The sequence below is a fragment of the Astatotilapia calliptera genome, chromosome 20, assembly GCF_900246225.1.
Source record: "Astatotilapia calliptera chromosome 20, fAstCal1.2, whole genome shotgun sequence".
In the NCBI taxonomy this organism is placed as follows: Eukaryota; Metazoa; Chordata; class Actinopteri; order Cichliformes; family Cichlidae; genus Astatotilapia; species Astatotilapia calliptera.
In genome coordinates this window covers 28,486,791-28,507,679 of record NC_039321.1, presented here as the reverse complement: position 1 = coordinate 28,507,679, position 20,889 = coordinate 28,486,791, and the positions used below count along the sequence as shown (strand labels likewise).

The window sequence follows — 20,889 nt, the reverse complement described above, 5'->3', positions numbered from 1 at the left end:
GATAACGATATCTATCACGATATAAGCCAAATAACTATATTTGTAAGATTTAAATGTGCCGTTGCTCACAAGTAAAATGTGAAATAATCAGCAGCTTGTTTTTATTTAAATATTTATTTCCCATAATAAGTTCAACAGGGTAGATGTACTTAAGGAACATGAGACTTTTTCAGATAAATAAAGGCAAATATTGCAAACTACACAAAAGGCAGCCGCTAAAGCGTTTAAGTTTCAAAATAGAACAAACGAAACAGACTAAATTGTCAATTCCACTTAGAAACAAAATATTAATTCTAAAAATAAATCTTAGTTTGTTTTACAGAAGAACAGACAAAACTGACTAACTTTTGTCAATATCAAATAAACTGAGAACTAAAAGGAAATTCTCAATCTCTCCTTGTTGTATAGCTGAGCTTTTCAAACAGTTTTAACAGTTACTTTAGTCTGACAAAAGCCGAATGACGAATTAGCGCTTCCAGTCAGAGACTGAGGCTACGTCCACACGTACACGGGTATTTTTGAAAACGGAGATTTTCCGTTTTCGTTTTAAAAAAATAATCCCGTCCACACATAAAGGCAGAAATGAAGGAAAACGCTGCTATGAACATGCCAAAGCAGCAGGTGGCGCTAGATTCCTAACCGTGCAGAAATGTTGGCCAATCAGAAGTCTAGAAGCCTCGGTGGGAAAAAGTAAACAAAGCTGGGGCATAGAAGCAGAACCGAGTCGTGTGTGTGGACGGACAGTAACTGTGTGTATATGTAAGCATTTAAACACTGCAGAGAGTAGAATTAACAGTAACAGTATTGTAGAAATTCATTTCACTGAAACAATAACGTGGCGCGCAGTGTGACGCATGCACCAGTTTATTGTATTTCCAGACTTGCTTTCGGCACAATTCACAGTGCATGCTACTCTGTTTTTTGTCAGACTTGAAATAGTCGAAATACCTTCACACTACGGAACTTCTATGGCTCTTCCGTTCGACAATCTCTCCGGCATTGGAACCATCATCTGTTTTCTCTTCGGTCACGCTCGGTTGATTTTTCTAGTCGGCACACTCATTTCCTCCATTACGCGCTGGCTCCATTACCCGCTGGCTGCTTCCCAAATAAACACACGTGCGGCTTGGCACTTGTGCTGTACGTAACAAGTCACGCGACGTGACGCTGCGGCTGTGATTGGTTCGGCTCTGCGCTACTTAGTTTGGATTGGCTGACCTTTTTTTTTTAATTTTAATTTTTTTATTTTTATTTTAAGAGGACAAGAGCGGCGAGGTCTATCGCGATAGCTTAATTTCTCTATCGAGTAAAAGTTATATCGCGATACATATCGTTATCGTTCTATCGCCCAGCTCTACATTACAGATAAGAAAATTCCCAGATTTTTACTAGAGAAGTTATCCGAGTTGTCAACTGTATCGTACACATCATGCTTGCAGTCATAGACACCCCCCCCCCCCCCGCGCATTTTTGGACATGACACACTGTAAATTTCTTACAATATAAAAATAAAAAGCATCTTCAACAAGTTCTTTTAGGCCCTGCTCCCATTATGAACTCTTATCACAATTGGCTAGAGAAAAGTCATCCTAAATATCCCAACTACATGCAATTTAGGCAGCAGTGAGGTTAGGAGCTATGAAAGAAAACGCAGCCAGCATCAAATATACTCACAGCTTCCGTAGGTGTTTTCTTTAACTTGCTTCTGTCGACCTTCATTGTCAATAATCTCTATTTGCTGCTCCTGTTGAGAAATGTTAATGTAACCCATAAAGCAACATCTAATAATGAATTTCAGTGTGCTGTGATGCAGATATTCTTCTATAGCACTTGGGTAAATATACATTTGGACTTTACATATCTAAATACTCCCAGCCAAACAGTTATTCAGATATTGAAATATTAACATTAAAATGTCTTTAAAAAACCCAAAAAAAAAACAAAAAAAAAAAAGACTAAAAAAACAAATAAGATACATACTTACAAAAAAATATTTGGCAATGCCCACTTAAGGGCATGTTCCAGTTGCTCTATCTGTAAAATCAAAACCTTACATCAAAACAGTGTTCCATATGTTATTTAAAAAAAAATGCTCCAGGTAAATATGTAAATTATTTGGATAATATCCAGTACATAATATAACACAAAAAAGTACCTGCTGGCTATATATCTAGGTAAATTCGTACATTATGTACTTGAAATACACATAACAAAATACAGACAGTCGACTACAAATCTCAACATTTGGCAGGGCACTCAATGAATAAGCAAAGGTAGATGATATGGCGATAATCCTCGAAATTCTGTTACAGCGAAATATGATTGATCACCACCAGTGGTTAAAAAGGTGATGAAAACATTGACATTTTCTCAGGCTCTCTAAAAGTCTGATGATCACAAAGCAAACCGGGCAGAGCATTAGCTGACGGCTAGCGAGCAATGTACGACACAAAGTTAATCAAATTATATTGGGTCCCATTTATTGGCCTAAAACATTAGCCCGACGTTTCATCACTTTCAAATTCAGGGGAGATTTAAGCCAAACAGTGCGCCTCTCTGTTTGCTTTTCCATAAACTCAAACGACTCGAAGCTTACAGGTTAAAGTTATAGCTACCTAGCTAACAAGCTAGCGTCGGTAATAGCTTTACGTTATTTACCTAACGTTAACAAGTTCCTATTCAAAGCCCACTCTGCAGTTATAGGTCATAAACGTGATGCGTTTTGTTTGTAATCAGGTAGCAACACGTCTAAGAAAACGAGAACCCCTGTAAAACTCAACGTAGCGACAGAATCGATCGGCAACGTTTGCTGCGGAGATGTTAACCCCTGACCAGCTAACACCGAGCTACCGGTACCGTTAGCAAACGATCTTCCTCTGAAATTCTAAGTCACCAAACGTTTTTTAAAAAGTCAGCCAAGTCATAATCAAGTCATGCGTGTCATCAGCGATAACCATTCACAATGTAACTAAACAAAATTCAAACCGCTAGGACCATTTGTGGCACAGCTGTCAAACCAGACCTTACAGATTCACCATCCTGTCCTGACCTGACTCTTGACTAATTTAGGTCGGGGCTGCACAGGCCGCAAAAAGGAGCCCGCACTCCCTAGTTCTGTGCTGGCCCTACTCCAGTTAAGATGAATCTGTAAACAACTCGGTGACTAGCGACAAAGAGAGGAATGTGTGCAAAATACCTGGAAACACTAACGTGACTTTTTTTTTTCTTAGGCTCGGAGTTCCTGGCTCTAAAGCTACAGTCGTTGCACGCGCTAGCTAGCGAGCTAGCTACCGTTAGTTGAGCAGTGAGCAGAAACGCAGAACAACTCGCTGAATCATTGTCGGACTGGTCTAACGTGACACTGCGAGTTTTGTTTTTAGTTTGCAGAAGGGAAAATTGACTACCGAATCAATTAAGAAGTTTGTTCGTCCGTCCGGAGTATTACAGTATCCCCGCCTGTTTCCATAGCACATAGGCACTAGCTCTTGGCACAGTCATGATGAGTGTGGGTAGTGTGCAAAAAGTGAATAACGCTACGGCTGGGAATGAGAAGCCACTGCTGTCTGTATCGATGCAGTGCGTATTTATAACGGGGCAATGGGCCCTCTGTGGGATGCACCAACAAAACATCTTATCATATTAAGTCGACACAGTTCTTCAAGTTATTTTCATGAAAGCATACCAGGCACACCAGCGTAAGCGCCGACATATTCATACGAACTTACATGTGCATCAAAATATTGTGCTAGCCACCGTGAACACTTAGAAAACACAAGCACATTGCATCAAAACAACTTTAGGTATTTGATCCATGAATATTTACAAAATAAATAAATCAGAATTTTTAAAAGCCTGTTTACAAAACCTGGACAAGTCAGGAGTATACACTTTATTTCAGCTAAATAAGCTTAGAGGTTGCTAATTGTCTAGTTCATTGATATTTTTTAAGATTACTCACTGTTGCATTATGTGTGTAAGACTTCTCTGATGAAGTAAGCGAGTACTTAATTCAAACCTTTAAGAGCTAACATACTGATGTTAGAACACCGACCTTGCTCAGTTACTCAGTGCTACATTATAGCTTATATGATTTAAGTGTAGTTTTCTCCATATGCCTAATTCAACAAAATTCAGTGTCATTAAAAAAAAAAAAGAAGAAAGGGGGGGGAAAGGGAAGCATTGTTTTCTTTTGGCACTATATTTGTTTACCAAATTAATCTGAATTATTCATGCATTATTTATTGATAGGCAAATTCAAATTACACAAAATGAGTGGGGACTAAATTAAACCCCTGCCATATCTAGGCATTATCTTAAGGGATGTTTTTGTTTTAAATATTTTATTGCAATATCAGTGGATATTTTACTGACATTGGTTGTATATTGGTGATTATTTAAAATAGTATTTACAGGGTTTTTTAAAATTATAAATATGGATGTCTGCCAATATTGATTACAGCACGGACATAAAACCAAAAAGTTTCCAAAAGCTCCACACACCCTGTGAGAGGTTATGGTTTTTCCCTAAATTAATATTTGGGTATGATGAGCAGCACAAACACTGTCACAGAGCCCAGTTGTTCAGAGCTGAACAATGGCTGAAAAATAGAAATCACAGTAAATCTCACCAAGACCATCTGGTTAGACAGATATAACCACATGGAACCAGAAAAGAAGGTCACATTTTCTTATTTAGGAATTTCAATAACTTCTGCTAGTTTGAGTTGTGGAAAAATATTTCAAATACACCAAAGTGTTTACTGTCAGAAATACCTTGCTCCTCTTCTTCTTATTGCAAACTAGAATGTGCCAAAACTCTGCCAATGGCTATAGGGGGTGTTTTGTTTTTGACATTTAGTGCTTTTTGTGCCATATGATGACAAAGAAATCATTATTTTTTTTAAAAATACTGAACTGTTTTTATGTCGTTCAGCCCTTCAAACTACCAAAGCATTTAGCCCGTGGAAATCTCCTCTAACACAACAGATAAACATCAACCACTGCCATCTCTGAATACCATCTTATTTGCCAATAGGCGATGCAAAAATCGACTGATACAGATATTAAGTTGTTACATCAATTTATCCCTGCAGGTATATTCTTCATGTATAGTGTGCATTACCAGCTCAGTTCAGTCAAAGCAGAAAAAAAGAAAGGGGGGGGAGGCAGTACTCACCAGAATCTGATCTGGTTCAGTGGTTCCACCTTTCTCATCCTTGATTTACTACGCTGTTTCTTTACACAATCTGAAAACATATGACAAACAATGAAATTAGTTTTGAATGAAGAAAAGAAAATGGAACTGCTTGGACACTTGAAACACCATCTCTATTTCTCCAAACGTCCGTCATGTCAGTGTTTCAGGAAGAATTCCATTAAAACTGAAAGATTTTCTACTTTGTAAAATTAAATATAGTTAAACACTTATTTCTGTTTCACTGTACCTCCAGTTTTCTAACTTTGGGGCCTTAACAGTTTCCTTTTAGACACAGGTTTCAGGATGTATGTGGTTTTGCACATGTGAATGACATTTCTAACTTATCTGTATCTTCCTTAAGTCATTATTTTTAAACAAACTGAATTCTTTGATATCTTGTTACTAATTGGACAGTGTGCATAACTGCTATGGGAGTTATTTTTTCTGTAAACATGGACAACAATCAACAGATCCTTACTGTTTAAAATTTTCTCAAGTTCAACTTATTTGTCTGCCATTAAACTACACTGTTCAGCACAGACTTGCTGTTGATGTGCATGCCTTATTTATGCCAACCAAACAGAACTTTATTTATGAAAAATCCATGAGAGAGAGTAGTAGTCCGCATAAAACAATTTCCATTTCGGCAATCTCTCTCATTAAATCATATGGTACTTTAATATCACAACCTCCATATCACTGAACAGAATTACCCTAATTACCCAGATTTTAAAGTACATTAAAATATTTGCAGAAAAACTTGTCACATCTCCACTTTCAAACTGTTTTATACTTTAATAAGCTGATCACCTTTAATGAGCGAGCTGAGGCCTGGCATTAATGAATTATCCCGGCAATAGTTTGATTCAATAATAAAGAATACAAAAACCCATGAGGCACTCAGGGGAGATTTAAGCCAATGACGGAGAAGTGGTCTACTTCTTTGTCATACCATCACAATTAACAGCGATTAAGAGTATGATGAGATGGTGAAGGGAATCTGACAGGTAACAAATATTCACATTTCAGCAGCTCGGTATGTTTTCACCAAGTGGTTTCACCGCTTGATCTCAAGACTTGTATATGTAAATGAGACAGTGAGACTCACCGGCATCACATTTATAAATAAAGGATAAATAAAATTTGCAAATGTAGCCGAGTGCAATATTTTCTTTGACGAAATCATGCTGATTCTACCGATGAACGCACATTTAATCTAAAACCAACCTGTAGCATTTATAGCTGCTGACATTATGGAATGTTGAAGTCATCATCCGAAACACAAAGTGAAGTAAAGGCTATTATTACTCCCAAGTTAACTGAGTTAGCTCCAAGTTGAAAGCGTGTTCATTCAGCTCCTATCCCATTGTTTCTAAGTGTTGTTTAAGTAGCTTGCTACGCAGTTAAAGATCAGTCAGTAGTGGCGCTAACGTAGACAAAGTTAACAGCTAGTCATCTGATGTTAGCTAGGTTTACTAGCACTTTTGGCTAACATTTGCTACTTCGGCTTTAATTCAGCTTTGACGGCTAACGTTAGCACATCACGAAAAGTCAATCTGCAACACACACTTTGACTCAAGTTGTCTTCATTCCCGCCAAGAGAACAAGCCGCAACAGAGGGAGAAAACTGGCTTTGAATTACTTGCACAGAGGTGCAAATACCCACACACAGTGAACATGACTCTGCGTGTTAAGTGTGCGGCTTCTGTGTTAGAGGGTTTCGCGCGAGCTAATCGGCTAGCCGTTAGGGCTCCGAGTCCGCACAATGCTCTATCCATGGGATCACGGCTAAATTAAAAATGGCGGTTTACACTGCAAAAGACGCATACATTACCATTAAAAATACACTATTTTGGTGGCTCGGATCCCGTGACGAGAAGCAATCAGCAATTTACGGACGATAGACGTCCATCACCGCTTTGCTAAACCCTGTGTCAACACTTTAGAATAAGTCTTTCTGCCTACCTCGAATGCGTGTTACATTTGCTTCTCCATCTTGCACTAACGAGTGGTATGGCAGTTTAGTTCTCGCGAGAATACCTGCTGTTGCGTTTACACAGGGCACTCCCTTGTAATTGCTATTAAAAAACCACACAAAACAAAAACAAATGCTAAGGCATTTCAGATTGGAAGTAAATGGCATTTCCAGTCTCGACTTTTTAATTAAATGTGCAAACGAAAGCACACAGCAAAAGTCTCCAGGCTTTCTGAAAAATATAGTTTAATATCAAAGTGCATTCAAACTTACTGACATTTGTGGAAAAAAGACTGGACATTGTATTAACAAATGTATTCAACCCTAAAATTAAACTGTGGGATGTTAAGATGTTAAAATAATAATAGTACAGTAATTCATAGATCAAAAAAACCATGAGAAAATATGTTTACACCCTTTATTAAAAATACCCAAGTAGGTTGCTAATCTCTACAATTAATGAAACTGTACTTTTATTGGAAAAAAATCATTAAGTGTAGATGTTTTTAATACAACACAACATTCCTTGTTTGTGTATTCAAAAACGTTCCTAAATGACACCTTCATGAATGCACTGACACCTTGGTTCTCCAGCAGACATGAGAAATCAGAAGACCCACCGGTAGTGCTTTTGGTGATTCAGCAATCATCAAATAAACTCAAAGAAAAAAAGAAATTTTGCCCAAGGTATATTTTATCATTTCCAGGTCGTATTTAAAACACATCATGTTTAAAATGCACAGTTCACACCAACACAAGAGTGAAAATCAACAATAATTAATATAAAACTAAATGGATGAAATTTAACAAGGGCATTTTCCAGCACGCTTCCAATAACACTAACAAGACAACATGGACTTAGCATGAGAGTTACTGCATACAAATATAAAAAAGAACTATTTCAGATATTTCCCAAATACAGCAATGTATAATGTACAAGTCATGTTACGAAAGATCTGAAAGTTTTTGAACTATAAAAGAATTTAAATTACAACATATATTTACATATCGACTCATGTCCTGCACCTTCACAAAGTTAAATCTACATCTCTGCCAACACTTTAGGACTAGTACATTCTGTGATACAAAAACACATTTCTATTTCTGACCCAAGAGTCCTGCTAACATCCGGGGCGCAATTTACGGCAACATGCAGGAACCATTTTTTTTTTTTTTGTTTGTTTTTAAGTCTAAAATTGTTCTGCATTTAAGCAGCTATATTAATTACAAATATTACAAGTATTTACAGTGACAACAAAGCAATGGCTACAGTTTTTGTACAAGCATAAAGTGGTTGAAAATACTTGACATGGGGACCAGAAGATGAGATTGTAAAAACATACAACATTAAAACAGGATAAGAGATGGCAAAAGTTCTGCCCTGTTAAATAAATATGAAAAGAATAAATAGAATAATGGTGGTAAGTCCTGGCATTAGTCTAGCACGTCAGCTGTCATAGGTAGAGCTACAATATATGGAGATCTATTTTCTATACAAACATCAGGGGCAAATTTCTCAAAAAGAATTAATACATGTCGCATATTATATGCACACACTTGAGTTTTGTACAACCTCTATTGTAATAAAAATTAGGTAAAAAGGAAACTAAACAAAAATAATACTACAACTCTGTCAGTATTTGCACCAATGGATCTTCTGCATGGGAAAGGGGCCTATACAAATATCACATTAACTGTTTTCTTTCCCTTTAAAAAAAGAAAAAAAAATGTATGATGATAGTACAAACATAAATACAACCTCTAAAATGGCCTAAACAAAAGAAACCATTTGCCTTTGTCAATTACCACGTTAAATCAATATCCACCTGACATTCTGAAATTCAAATGTGACGTCAAATAGGTGGTAATTAACAGTTAATTACCACGTTAAGTGCTTGTCCAGCATATTACAGTGATTCACTTAAAGCCACACATGTGCTTCTGAAAATACCTTTATGCAGATGAGGGTGAGCAGAACTGGGCAGAGTAACTGGTGTAGGGCAAGAATTTTTTTTGTGAGGTTCGGCAACGAGTAAAAACAGTAAACAAATTTATCTGGAATAAAAAATATAGATTACTGTCTCTTTTTCCTTCAGACCTACTTCAGGTCTTTTCTTCATTCTCATTCTTCAAGTCTTCAGCCACATTTCCAACACCTCTCACAAGAGAAGTTTGCCATTGCGGTGAATTTTCAGGATTTTTCCAAGTCTCTGTTTTGCAGTCGCAAGTCCTTTCTTTGGACGTTTCCCTAAATCAAGGTATAAGGGAAACATTAAAAACAAATAAACTTTATAAAATATGAAATCATGCTGTCAAAACTAAAGTTTACTCAAGTTTATGCTCACCTTGACCAACTCCTGTTGTGCCCTGACTGGATAAACCTGCAGGGGATGCACCGGAGTGAGAGCTGCTATTTTGTGGAGACAGGGAAGGTCTTCTTGATGTAAGAAATACACCCGGAGCCATGGCTCCACTGCCTCTAGGTCCTCCTGAGCCAAAAGGTCCTGGTCCTGCTGTATATTCATGGTCCAACAGACTAGCAGAGTAATAATCCACTCTTCTGTCTGGGCTGACGTCTGCTGCAGACTCTGGGGCAGGTGTTGGAGAGGGTGGGGCTGGCTCGGTCTGAACAGGAGGTGGAGTGATGACAGGAGCAGGGGGACGCTGCTTTTTCGTGTACTTCCTTTTAGCAGGCTTTTGCTGCTCCTGTTGCACAAACAACAAAGTTTTTCATCTTTTCCAAGGAATATTAGAAGACAAGATTTTTTTTATTAGTTCCCCCCCCACTCACTTGTTGTGCCAGCTTGGCAGCAGCTGCAGCAAGGCCAGTTTCTACAGAGGCAACTCTAGCTCCCTCCCTGGCTGGACGATCCTGTTTGGGAAGGGTGGGCATCACCCTGGCTGTATATGAAAAGAAGTTATTGAGTGACTAAACATCAGAAAGCTAAAAAGAAATTTGATCGATCCTTCTGCTATGTTTACCTTTTGGACTCCATGGTGTGTCATCCCAGTTTTTCTTCCGCTTCATCTTAGTCTTGTTGGTGTGATCCTCCTCATCAGATTCCAAGGATGGGTAAACTTAAAAAAATAAATAATTTAAAAAAATTATCATAATTAAATTTTGGCTTGATCAGGAAAATTAATCAAAGTTGTACTGCTCACCATAGTCTGAATCTTTAAAACAAGTTCCCAGAGTCTCCTGTTCATCTGGACTTTCCTCGTCACTAAGGTGACGGGCTGGTCGTTTAATTGGACGTTTTCCAGGTCGCTGAATGACAGGTTTCTTCTCAGAATTTGCTGTCTTTTTGACCCCTCCTGTCACCCATACAGCCTTGCCGCCCTTTTCCTTGACGACCCCTAATCCTTCTGTCAGGCCTCCAGATATAGACAAAGGAGATGAAGAGGATGAGGAGGAGGATGACGAAGGGGGGTTGGCCATGGAGAGCATCCCTTGAATGGCATCACGAGTGCTGGGAGAGGCTGGGGCTTCCTCACTGAGAAAAGTACACAGCCCATCACTAATCACCTCGCAATATAAAACTCTTACACAAAGTGGGACCCCAAACCCATTGCAAATTTGTAAAACAAAGGTTTTCAAGATTACTTCATCAACAATATGAGTCATTTTCACCCGCCTCCACTCTTGACAAAGGTATACAAAGTTTTCTGGGTGTTTCAGCTGCACAGCTTCACACAGTACCATTTTATTATGATTATTTATAAGTACCAACACACAGATGATCCAGGCAATCTTACCCGATTGCTGTAGAGTCCAAGCCTGCCACTTGCTTGCTAGCCTTCAGTAAGTCCAGAATGCCCCCTGCACCACCCTTCACTCCATGAGCAGCCAGTGCCTCTTCATCAGTGGTGTAGTCCTCCTGAAGCCACATCAATTGTTTAAAAACTGAACATCAAGTTCTTGTCAACACTCCATGGCTTGTCTTATGAAATAAAGCTTTTGTTTGCTCAGCAGGGGATAACAAAATCAATATAAGCGATTTATGATTTATGAAACATTAATTATAGTGTAGTGAATAGTTTCTTTAAATCTTTGGGACTGACCTTTTCTGACTGTTTTAAGTAAAGAACACATTTGAATTGGAACTCAAAGACCTGAAAGGATGGCCGTTTCAATAATAATCTCACCTCAATGTCAAAGTCAACTTCTCCGGGCTCTCTGATGCGATTAGGGTCAGAGCAGGGTTTGGCTCTGGGCAGCTTTCTAGGAAGACCTGAAGGTACATTTTAACACTATTAAATTACAGCTTTGAAACTACTACTGAATTATATTAGAAACCATATTTTGTTATTAGTCCCAGCATTCAAACAGCTTTACTTAAGTATGATAAATTTTACTTGCAATAGATGAATAAATGAATGAACAGATTAAACACATGTATATATTTCGTTCAAGAATGCATAATACACTTACCACTCAGCTTCTTCTTCTTACTCAGTCCAGCTGTCTTCCGTCGTGGAGGTGGGGTCTCATCAATCTGCAACTCATCCTCAGATTCCAAGTCGGACAGACTGGATCCCTCCGTCGCAAGATGTTTGTAGTTTCTAGCACTTCCTGCACCATTACTGCTGCCATCCTTCTTACTGAAGCCAGAAAAAACAGCAGGTAAACACATCGACCTGTAGTAAGATCACAGAACCAACAGGAACCCTTGAAATGGCTGTAAAGCTTACCCTTGAATTTTTCCATTGGTCAACACAAGTTTCAGCTTGCTTTTATTTATCTTCCCTTCAAACTCCTCTAATGGTAACTCCAACTGCAAAGAGAGATCATCACTATAAGGATATATGAAAATGAAACTTGTTCACTGAAAATGCTGGATAGGCATTCCCATTATCATCACAAACATCTGCAAACATCATACCTTGTTCTTGTGTTTAGACTTTCCAGGTTGAAATTTCTTGAGTGTATGTTTGGTGTGGATCTCAATCAGATCGAGTTCTCCTGCTTCTGCTTTAAGTAGTCCCTTTTGACTCTTCTTTTTGGTTCCTGGGGGCCCAACACCCCCTGTCATCTCCTTGGGCTTGGGCCCTTTCTTTTTTCCAGGGGGCCGTCCTGAATTCTGAGAGGTGGTGAGGGGAGCTTTGGAGAGTGGCGAACCAGGAAACTGAGGACCAGTGCGGCCAATGTTTTGCTGAAAGATATCCTGAAAAACAGATTATTTTTTAAAATCATTAAAACACAGAAAGAGTAAGAAAAACATTTAAACATTAACATTTGTAGAATGTAGAAGCTTTCAGTGATTTCATTTACCTCTACCAGACGAATCTCCTTGGCCAGGTCCTTCACCAGCGCCTGAGTATTGATGGTTTCTGGAATCTCCACTTCATGATCTGCTAAAGCCTGAGTGTAGGAGATAATCATCAATCATCTCCTTACAACATTTTCCAAAGCTACAAGTGATACTATGCTCTTTTTATGTTACTATGATTATTATTCTTATCATTATTTCACACATTACAAACTGTCACAATGGGGAAATGGCCATATATCATTTTACTGTAGAAATGTCACTACATCAGTTACACAAATGATGTTACAAGGAAAAGTTACAGGCTCAGAGCCTGAGGGCAATGCCATGATGGCTGCCGAGGGGTAAGATTAGTGTAATGACTTTGGTCATGCAGCAGTATTTCCTGTCAGTGATCGGTAACTTCCTGGAGTCTCTGCTGATTGTCTGGCAAGTGCTCAGAACCAAGACATAATGGCAAATGGCCTGCATTTGTATAGCGCTTTTCTAGTCCATAGGACCCCAAAGCGCTTTACACTACATTCAGTCATCCACCCATTCACACACACATTCACACACTGGCAATAGCAAGCTACATTGTAGCCACAGCTGCCCTGGGGCGCACTGACAGAGGCGAGGCTGCCGGACACAGGCGCCACCGGGCCCTCTGACCACCACCAGTAGGCAAACAGACATAACAGACATAACACCGTGGCGAAGCCACAGGACGTCATTTCTACACTGATTAAACAAACAAGCTTCAGAGGTATAAGCAGTTTACGGCCATCTGACAGAGGCAGACATGAAAGTGGCTGATTTTCTCGTTTAACTCTTTGCTAGGGAGCAAATAAAAACACATCCCAAATTAGCAGTTTTCTTAACAGCATTGCTGCAATTTAATGTTTTGCTTCTAAACAAGAAAAATACCATGCAGTAACTTTTATGTAATCATTTATGACACTATAGATTTTACTGCATTAAAGTTAATGTATTAAAACAATTGTAGAGCTGTATTTCTGATCCAATCAGTAGCATTCTCTGGGCCAAAACAATAATAATTAAAAAAAAAAAAAAAACTTCCCATATTTCAAAGTCAACTTTAGAAGGGAAATAAACCAAGCAATAAGAGAATCAGTAAAACCGGACTAAAATGGGACATTACATTGCAAATGTTTAAGGTTTTACCTCTTTGCGGGTCCAGCTGCGGAAGGCATTGTTTAGGGCCTTCGCCCCATGAACCAGGTAAGTGGCAGGATGCCTGCGATTTTCTCTCAAACCTGTCAGACCAAACACCACAAAGTTAGCAATACAACAATTATTAACAGCAAACACAGACCAGCCAAGTAGTTCAAATAAAAACATAATAAAAGCCAAAGCCCTTACCTCTGAAAGTATCGAGAAGGTGCTTTCCTACATACCAGCACACAGTCTCAAAGTTGGGAAATTTGAACAAGTCTGCTGTGCTTAGTCTCTTCTCTATTTCATATGCCCTAAACAATACCACATCACAAAAAGTTATTTATTGCCACCAGGTTAAAATATCTCTGCAGACAAGGAAAAAACAACAACAACAACCCACAAGTATAGTAATTTTAACCAAATACAGAACTTCAGGCTTGAGGAACAAGAAGTGAGGAACCACAACAATTAAGGGTGCAAGTTCCTTCGTCCGCCATGTCTAAACACTGACATTTCAACATTTCAGTCAAAAGGAATACAATTATGCTCAATTAAATATACTTGACATACATAAGTTTATCAAAAAACTAACCGCAACTGCATGTCAATGTTGAGACTATGCAAGAAGTTTCCTCCAAAAGCCAGGCAGTCCACTGGAGTGAGCACAGCATGAATCCACCCTGGTTAAAAAATAAATAAATAAAAATCCACACTATAAGCAGATCATTTTTTCTCAGCTTTGGCTCGTCTCTCTAAAACAAGGCTTTTACACAACTGTGTATAAATATAAAAATGTAACTTAGGCATTATGGTGCATACACAAAAACAGTGTTGTAAACACCATTGTAATCTTTACTGCTCACAAAACATTTTGTGGCATGTTATTGCTTTCATAATCTAAATCAAAGAGAAAGAATGCACACCAATCATCTTCTTCTTTACTGGTAACTTTTAAAAGCTGTTTGACCTCTGTTTGGATATTGAACTATAAGCTGAATTGTTGCAATATACTTGGTAGAAACAAGACTGCGCCACAGAAACATAGACAGTTTCTATTTTACTTATTTTCTACGGCTTTTTTGTGTTGTCATCATGTATGCCCATGTAGAAACCAGATGAAATGCCTGATGTTCATATTGTAGCTGAGTTAATGTAATTAGTTTGAGATATCTGACAAAACAAAACTCTGCTCTAACAAAAAGAATTACCCAAGTGCTTACCTGTTGGTATGAACAAGGTGTTTCCCTGTTTGACAGAACACTTATAGCACATGTCAACCTGGTCCCCAAAGAACATCTCATTCTGGTTAGATGATGAACTCCATCGCTCAAAAAGTGCCAGGTTGGCAGGGGTGGGGGAAATTAAATAGAAGATTTTCTCACCCTGAGTAAGCACAATAAGGGAAGCTTTAAAAAGATGCAAAACTATTCGTTTAAAACACAAACACAAAAAATGAATGTGAACAGAAACCTTTGAAACAATTAACACTTACCCTGAGGACATGGTACCATACTGAGGTGCCTCCAAAGTCAATATGGAAGTCTGTGTAGCTATCCTTCACTCCCATTAGGCAGTACTTTTGCACATTGGGACGCTCGAAAACAGACTCTTCAGGCCAGAGGTTTTCCACCCAGGAAAGTTTCCTCACAATCTTAGGCGTCTCCACCAGGTTTGACAGTCTAAGATAAATCCAAAACTTTTATTTAGTCTTCAAAACTCCACACCAGTAACGACAATGTGTTACTTAAACGTATATTTAGTAGAATGACTGTCTTTTCATACCTGGTCTCAGAGAACTCCAGGCTGATGACATTGAGGACCCTGTCTCTGTTGGGGCTGTTGTAGTGCTCAACAAAGTCGCCCAAACGCATCTTCAGATCACACTGGCGTGAAACATCAATTACATCAATCTGTTTATCCGAACCTGAATTTAACAAAATGCACAGGTTTCAGAAAACAAAGCAAACAAAAACGAATTTACTGATTACAAAAACACAACCTAACCATAATTTAAATTGTAACTGTAACTTTACCAATGTAGTGCTCCACATCACTGACGCCAAATGATGATGGAGGTAGGGTCATACCCAGGCCATCCCGCCGCAGAACCATGACAGGTACACTGAATGAATGCTCCTCCAGAAACTCAACTGTAAGTTGGGCCCCTGAAGGCTTTAGCAATATTTCATCCGCACTGTCACAGAAAAACAAAAAGTACGTTTTCACTCTGATCACAAGAAAAAAAACAAAAACAATAATAGGACAGAGTGATTTACAGTGTTATTACATTAAAGATCAAAAACCCAGGATGCTAACTAAAATAGTGACACATGGAGTAAGCAGTAATAACTATAACACCAGTCTCCCTTACTAACACACACACATACACAGAGGACAAGCGACTGGCTGGCAACCTAAAGTCCTTGCAAAAACCAGCAACCACTAAATTCCTGAAATTATAATATTTATTCAGTCAGTAGTCGGTGTTGCTGGTTCACCAACCGGTTTCAAGACCAGTGTTAGATAAAGACTAGTAGAATGTAATGCAATCAACTTTAATAGCAATGTATTTGGGATGTTATCAACTAGTCAACCAGACAACTAACTGTCACTATAATCTATCTAATAGAGCAGGGCGATATGACCAAAAATATTAATCACGATATACATTTGAAAATTTGCCATAACGATATAACTGACGATATCATTGACAGAAGACAAAATACTTTACAACTCCACAACTTTATTAGTGCAAAAAAAAAAAACATCAATGTATTTTCACTTAAACAAGCAGCTTATGTGCATTAAAGTTATATAAAATTGTAACAGTGCAAATTCCTCGCTGACAGTTTAACCAAAAGGCATTTCCAGTGGAAACTGGCCGACATATCCTCAGCATAACCATGTATAACATCCACAAAACTTAAAAAGAGGTTATATACACACAATACGGTAACATTATGTTGAAGCACAGTACGTATCACTCCGCAAGGCGCCTGCCTACGATAGCTGTAATGCACCGACAATCCATCAAGCGGTGCGGGTTTGTAGCTTAGCAAAGTCGTACTACAACATTTGACAGATTTTCGAGCGCCGTGTACATAAAATAGTTTCGAGGTCAGTAAACACAACCAGGATTCATACATAAGGCACACGGGATTATAAGGGGCACTGTCGATTTTCAGAAAAATCAAAGGATTGATTTTAAGTGTGCCGTATTTTCCAAAAAACACAGTAACAACGACGGCCTGCTAGCATGCTCTACCAAAAATAGTGCTTTGTTGTGTGTCTGACGGACGAAAGCCAAACCAGTTCCACACCACTGAAGCTGCAGCATTTTTACAAACCAATTCTGGTTCGTCCGTTTCATTCAACGATCCGCTTTCGCCCTTCTCATTCTTTGTCGCCGCCATGCTTTTTCCGCAATGTGCGTATGAAAACAAAGGCACTACGCATGCGCATTTTACCCATATTCTATCGCAATATTTCATTTTTTATTATTGCCCAACATTATACCGGTATTACCGTGAACAGTATGATATGGCCCAGCCCTACTATCTAATTGTTTTACATTTTAAATGCTGGTAAATTGTTGTGTCCTAAATGTTATGCAGCCATCTGCCACCCGATGGAGCATCGTCATTAAACTGTTCATCTTTGCCTGATTTTTTTTGTCAACACTATTATTTCTAGTTATATAAAGGTGAGAATAAGCTGCAAAAATGAGCTTTCTCACAGGTGTGAAAAGGCTTTTCCTCAGCGATAAGGTGAGGAGTTCATTTGGGAGGGGCTAAGAGTAGAGCTGCTCCTCCTCCACATTGAAAGGAGCCAGTTAAGGCGAGCTTCTCTAGGGTAAGGTGTTCTGGCCGGCCATGTCCTACCGAGAGGAGGCCCCGGAGTAGACCTGGAACACGCTGGAGAGATTACATCTATTGGATGGCCAGGGAATTCATTATGCATGGCACAGTCTATCACACTTTTCAGTCGCTGTTTATTTGTTTTTCGAATGTTAATTTGTCACATTTTAATAAAACGTGAACATGTTTTGAAGTAACGTTTTCATATCATATTTAACATTGGTTTAAGTGTTTTTCTTCTTCTTGTGTGTTTGGAGTACTATGTGCAACATTTTTTTCTTTGTTTAGTTGACTAAGAAATTAGTTGCCAAGGTATTATAACAGCAATAGTACATTAAGTTCTTACAATGTGAAAAACACACTACAAACCATGATTTTCTTCAAACTTTTGTTTTAGCAGGATGGCAGGTGAGACTTACTTTGGGAAGGTTCGGCTCCGTAGCTCCCTAACAAACTGTGCGCTCCCTGTCTTAACAGGCTTACTTGGGTCTCTTCCTCCAGTGGCACCTCCATCTACTTGCTTATTGCCTCCCCGGCGTTTGCGCACTAAGAAAATGGAGAAAACAGTTTTCAACCTGTACATTTCTATGAAAAAGTCAACTAATAATAACACCAACCCTGAGAGTTTTACTTAAGAAATGATAACTTACTAACAGAAGGCCCATGAGTGACCTGACAGTTGGGGCAGTGGTACAGGTCAATCTCAGCCGCTTTGTCTTCCTCTACTCCAACACAGCTACAAAAAAGCATACTTATATCAAAACAAAGAATGGCTCCATTACCCAATATAGACACAGAAATTTTACAGTGAAGACAACAGATGTAACCACATCATAAATCTAATAAAGTGGGTCAAAGCAGGAAAACATCCTACCTTCCATGAAACCAGTCTTGACAAATGTCGCACTCTATCATGAAGCGTGTCACATCATATGGCAGACGACACAGACAATACACGGGCACTGATGCCATGTTCAGTGTGTTTGTGCAAGATATTTATGTAAAGTATTTTCAAATCTAATGGAAACGAGTGAGGAGAGACTAATTAATCAACAAAAGGAATTATTATTTATGTATTAATGGTAAGGCTGGTGAAATCTGTCACTTCACGTTCTGATTCTTCTACTTGATGCACATGTCCAGAGGTTTACTTGAAAACCTGTTAAAATAAAGGGAAAAAAAGAAAAATAAAACAAAACTTGTTAGCAGCTCACCATAATGACCCCACACTCGCTAGTAGAGAGCTGATTAGAGCAACATATAAATCCTGTTCCCGTCATAACGAATAAGTTTAGTCGTTTACTTGAATGATCAGCATTTTGTTTCGGTGGTACATGAATTAATGAGCATCGGTGCATATTGGTCAAATACTAATCTTTGCAGATAAGCTCAGACTCATCCCGGACGAAAATTCAAGATCGCTTCTGCTCAACAGCTGTTAACGCTAACGTTAGCTCCGTTTGTAAACACTCTATGCATAGTGAATGTTGTGCTGCTAGCTTTATCAACGCACTTATACATACAGCAAGTAGGCTAACGCTAACGTTAGCCGCGTTAGCAAGCGATGTAGTTAGAGAAGAAAATTATTTGCCAAGATGTTAACTTAAGCAAAAGTAGCTACGAAGCGTGAATGAACCCTTATATGTATCTGATGCAGCTAGTATATTTCAGCCAGGAAAACGTTGTTGCTGGTTAAGACGTTTGGATTTTTCTTTCCACGATAGCAACTCACCAAAATGTAGCTGCGGCTGGGCCAACTATTGAAAAGCCGTTGTAATCCCTACGCAAGCTCGGGGTTAGCTGCGGCCTTATTATGCAACGTAAATTATTACCAATTTGCTTCACCACATTTTTGCTTATCAACTTTGTAATGCCCAAATATAAAGGCCAGGTCCAGAAATTCACAATGGACCAGAAAATTGTAGCACGAAGCGACCTAAACTAACAAAACAACAACAAATAACATCGTATTTAACTGCATCGACGCCATTTCAAAGATAGTAACGTCAGACCGTTGTTCGTCGTTGTCTGCCGTGGCGGGGACAATAAAGTTGTAGACAGTCAAAAATTGAGTTGCGTTCAGGAAACTACGTTACGGTGCGGAAATTCAGTTCTATGCGTCAGGAGACGCTGCAAACATGTATTTTTTCCGTCATCTCATAGAAACAGAAATGTACTACATAATTATCAGCATGCGAGTACATACGATTTGTCAAATAACTGCACACCCTCATAACGTTTAATTGTAATTTTTTAATCTCTTTTCCCTTCACACTTTATGTCAGTCAGAATACAAACTATAATTTGAAACGGATATTTCTTTTCAAGTAAAATAAATAATTATTGCCAACATTCAGTAACCTGATTTTATAATTTAAAAAGTTTTGTATTTACGTCATTATTTTTCACGTTGTCATTTTATTGAACCTGTGTTAAGAAATGCAAACCACACATTATGAGTGCAACTGGTGGAGTGTCGTGATCAGGATTGTGATTCAAGTGTACATATATTTTATAATTCAATTATCTTTTTCACTTTTTAATTTGCCTAAGGCCCTTCGTCACTTATGAAATTTATTTATAAAAAATGTTTTTATTCCCTGGCACTCTTTCTCACATCCTGGCATTATGATTAACAGCGATTCCAGGTCAGGAATGCACCGAAGGTCAAGTGGTGTTAGCTGCTGTGATCTGTGAGGCTCCTCTGGAGAATGGAGAAAAACGTCTGGCACTAACAGATATATATACACTGCCAGTCAGACTAGCAGTTTGGGTACACCTTCTCATTTAATGTTTTTTCTAGATAAATAACGAAAACATCAAATACATGAAGCAAGACATATGGGAGATATGTAGCACAAAAAAATGATAAATAATTCTATTATGTTTTATATTTTAGATTCCTGAAATTAGCAAGTCTTCGCTTTGTTGACAGCCCTGCAAACCCTTGGCCTTCTCTGTCAGTGCGCCCCAGGGTGGCTGTGGCTACAATGTAGCTTGCCATCACCAGTGTGTGAATGGGTGGATGACTGGATATGTAAAGCGATTTGGGGTCCTTAGGGACTAGTAAAGCGCTATACAAATACAGGCCATTTACCATTCTCTAAATGAGCTTCTCTAAGTGAGAGAATGTCAAGAGGGTGCAGTAATCAAAGGAAAGGGTGGCTATTTTGAAGAATCTAAAATATAAAACATGTTTTGACTTTTTACACTTTTTTGTTTACTAAATAATTCCATATCTGTTCATTCAGTTTTGAGGCCTTCAGTGGGAATCTACAATGTAAATAGTCATGAAATTAAAGAAAAAAACTTTTGATTGGCAATGTAGCCCAGGTTTTACTTGTTTTACAAATGATTATTGTGTTTTATCATCATAATAACACATATATATAGCATATATATGAACATCCCACGTGCCCAGTGAACTTACGG

At 38.5% G+C, this 20,889-nt stretch overlaps 2 protein-coding genes across 17 annotated transcripts in view; both read right to left on the bottom strand.

Moving 5' to 3' along the window:
* The window catches only part of huwe1 (HECT, UBA and WWE domain containing E3 ubiquitin protein ligase 1), a 50,889-nt gene extending 43,629 nt beyond the window's left edge, over positions 1-7,260 (bottom strand). For 6 of the 16 annotated variants that reach the window (XM_026154016.1, XM_026154030.1, XM_026154027.1 and 3 more), the window contains exons 1-4: positions 7,163-7,258; positions 5,177-5,246; positions 1,985-2,034; positions 1,675-1,744 (exon numbers count right to left, since the gene is read on the bottom strand). In XM_026154016.1, the coding sequence (XP_026009801.1) occupies positions 1,675-1,719 (45 nt within the window). In that variant the 5' untranslated portion in view covers positions 1,720-1,744; positions 1,985-2,034; positions 5,177-5,246; positions 7,163-7,258. The other 10 variants (XM_026154029.1, XM_026154026.1, XM_026154031.1 and 7 more) reach the window with 9 other exon arrangements.
* Positions 7,261-7,576: 316 nt separating this feature from the next.
* Positions 7,577-19,518, bottom strand: phf8 (PHD finger protein 8). The gene is made up of 22 exons (XM_026154033.1): positions 19,190-19,518; positions 18,332-18,616; positions 18,108-18,193; positions 17,877-18,003; positions 15,634-15,794; positions 15,383-15,524; positions 15,093-15,279; positions 14,821-14,983; positions 14,193-14,280; positions 13,805-13,911; positions 13,607-13,698; positions 12,445-12,534; positions 12,056-12,337; positions 11,865-11,947; positions 11,605-11,774; positions 11,319-11,404; positions 10,929-11,050; positions 10,335-10,666; positions 10,155-10,250; positions 9,964-10,073; positions 9,518-9,878; positions 7,577-9,420 (listed from the first exon to the last, which is right to left on the bottom strand). Exons 2-22 carry the CDS (start codon positions 18,427-18,429, stop codon positions 9,332-9,334), a joined length of 3,072 nt encoding a protein of 1,023 aa, XP_026009818.1. The 5' UTR covers positions 18,430-18,616; positions 19,190-19,518; the 3' UTR covers positions 7,577-9,331.
* Between the last annotated feature and the right edge of the window lie 1,371 nt (positions 19,519-20,889).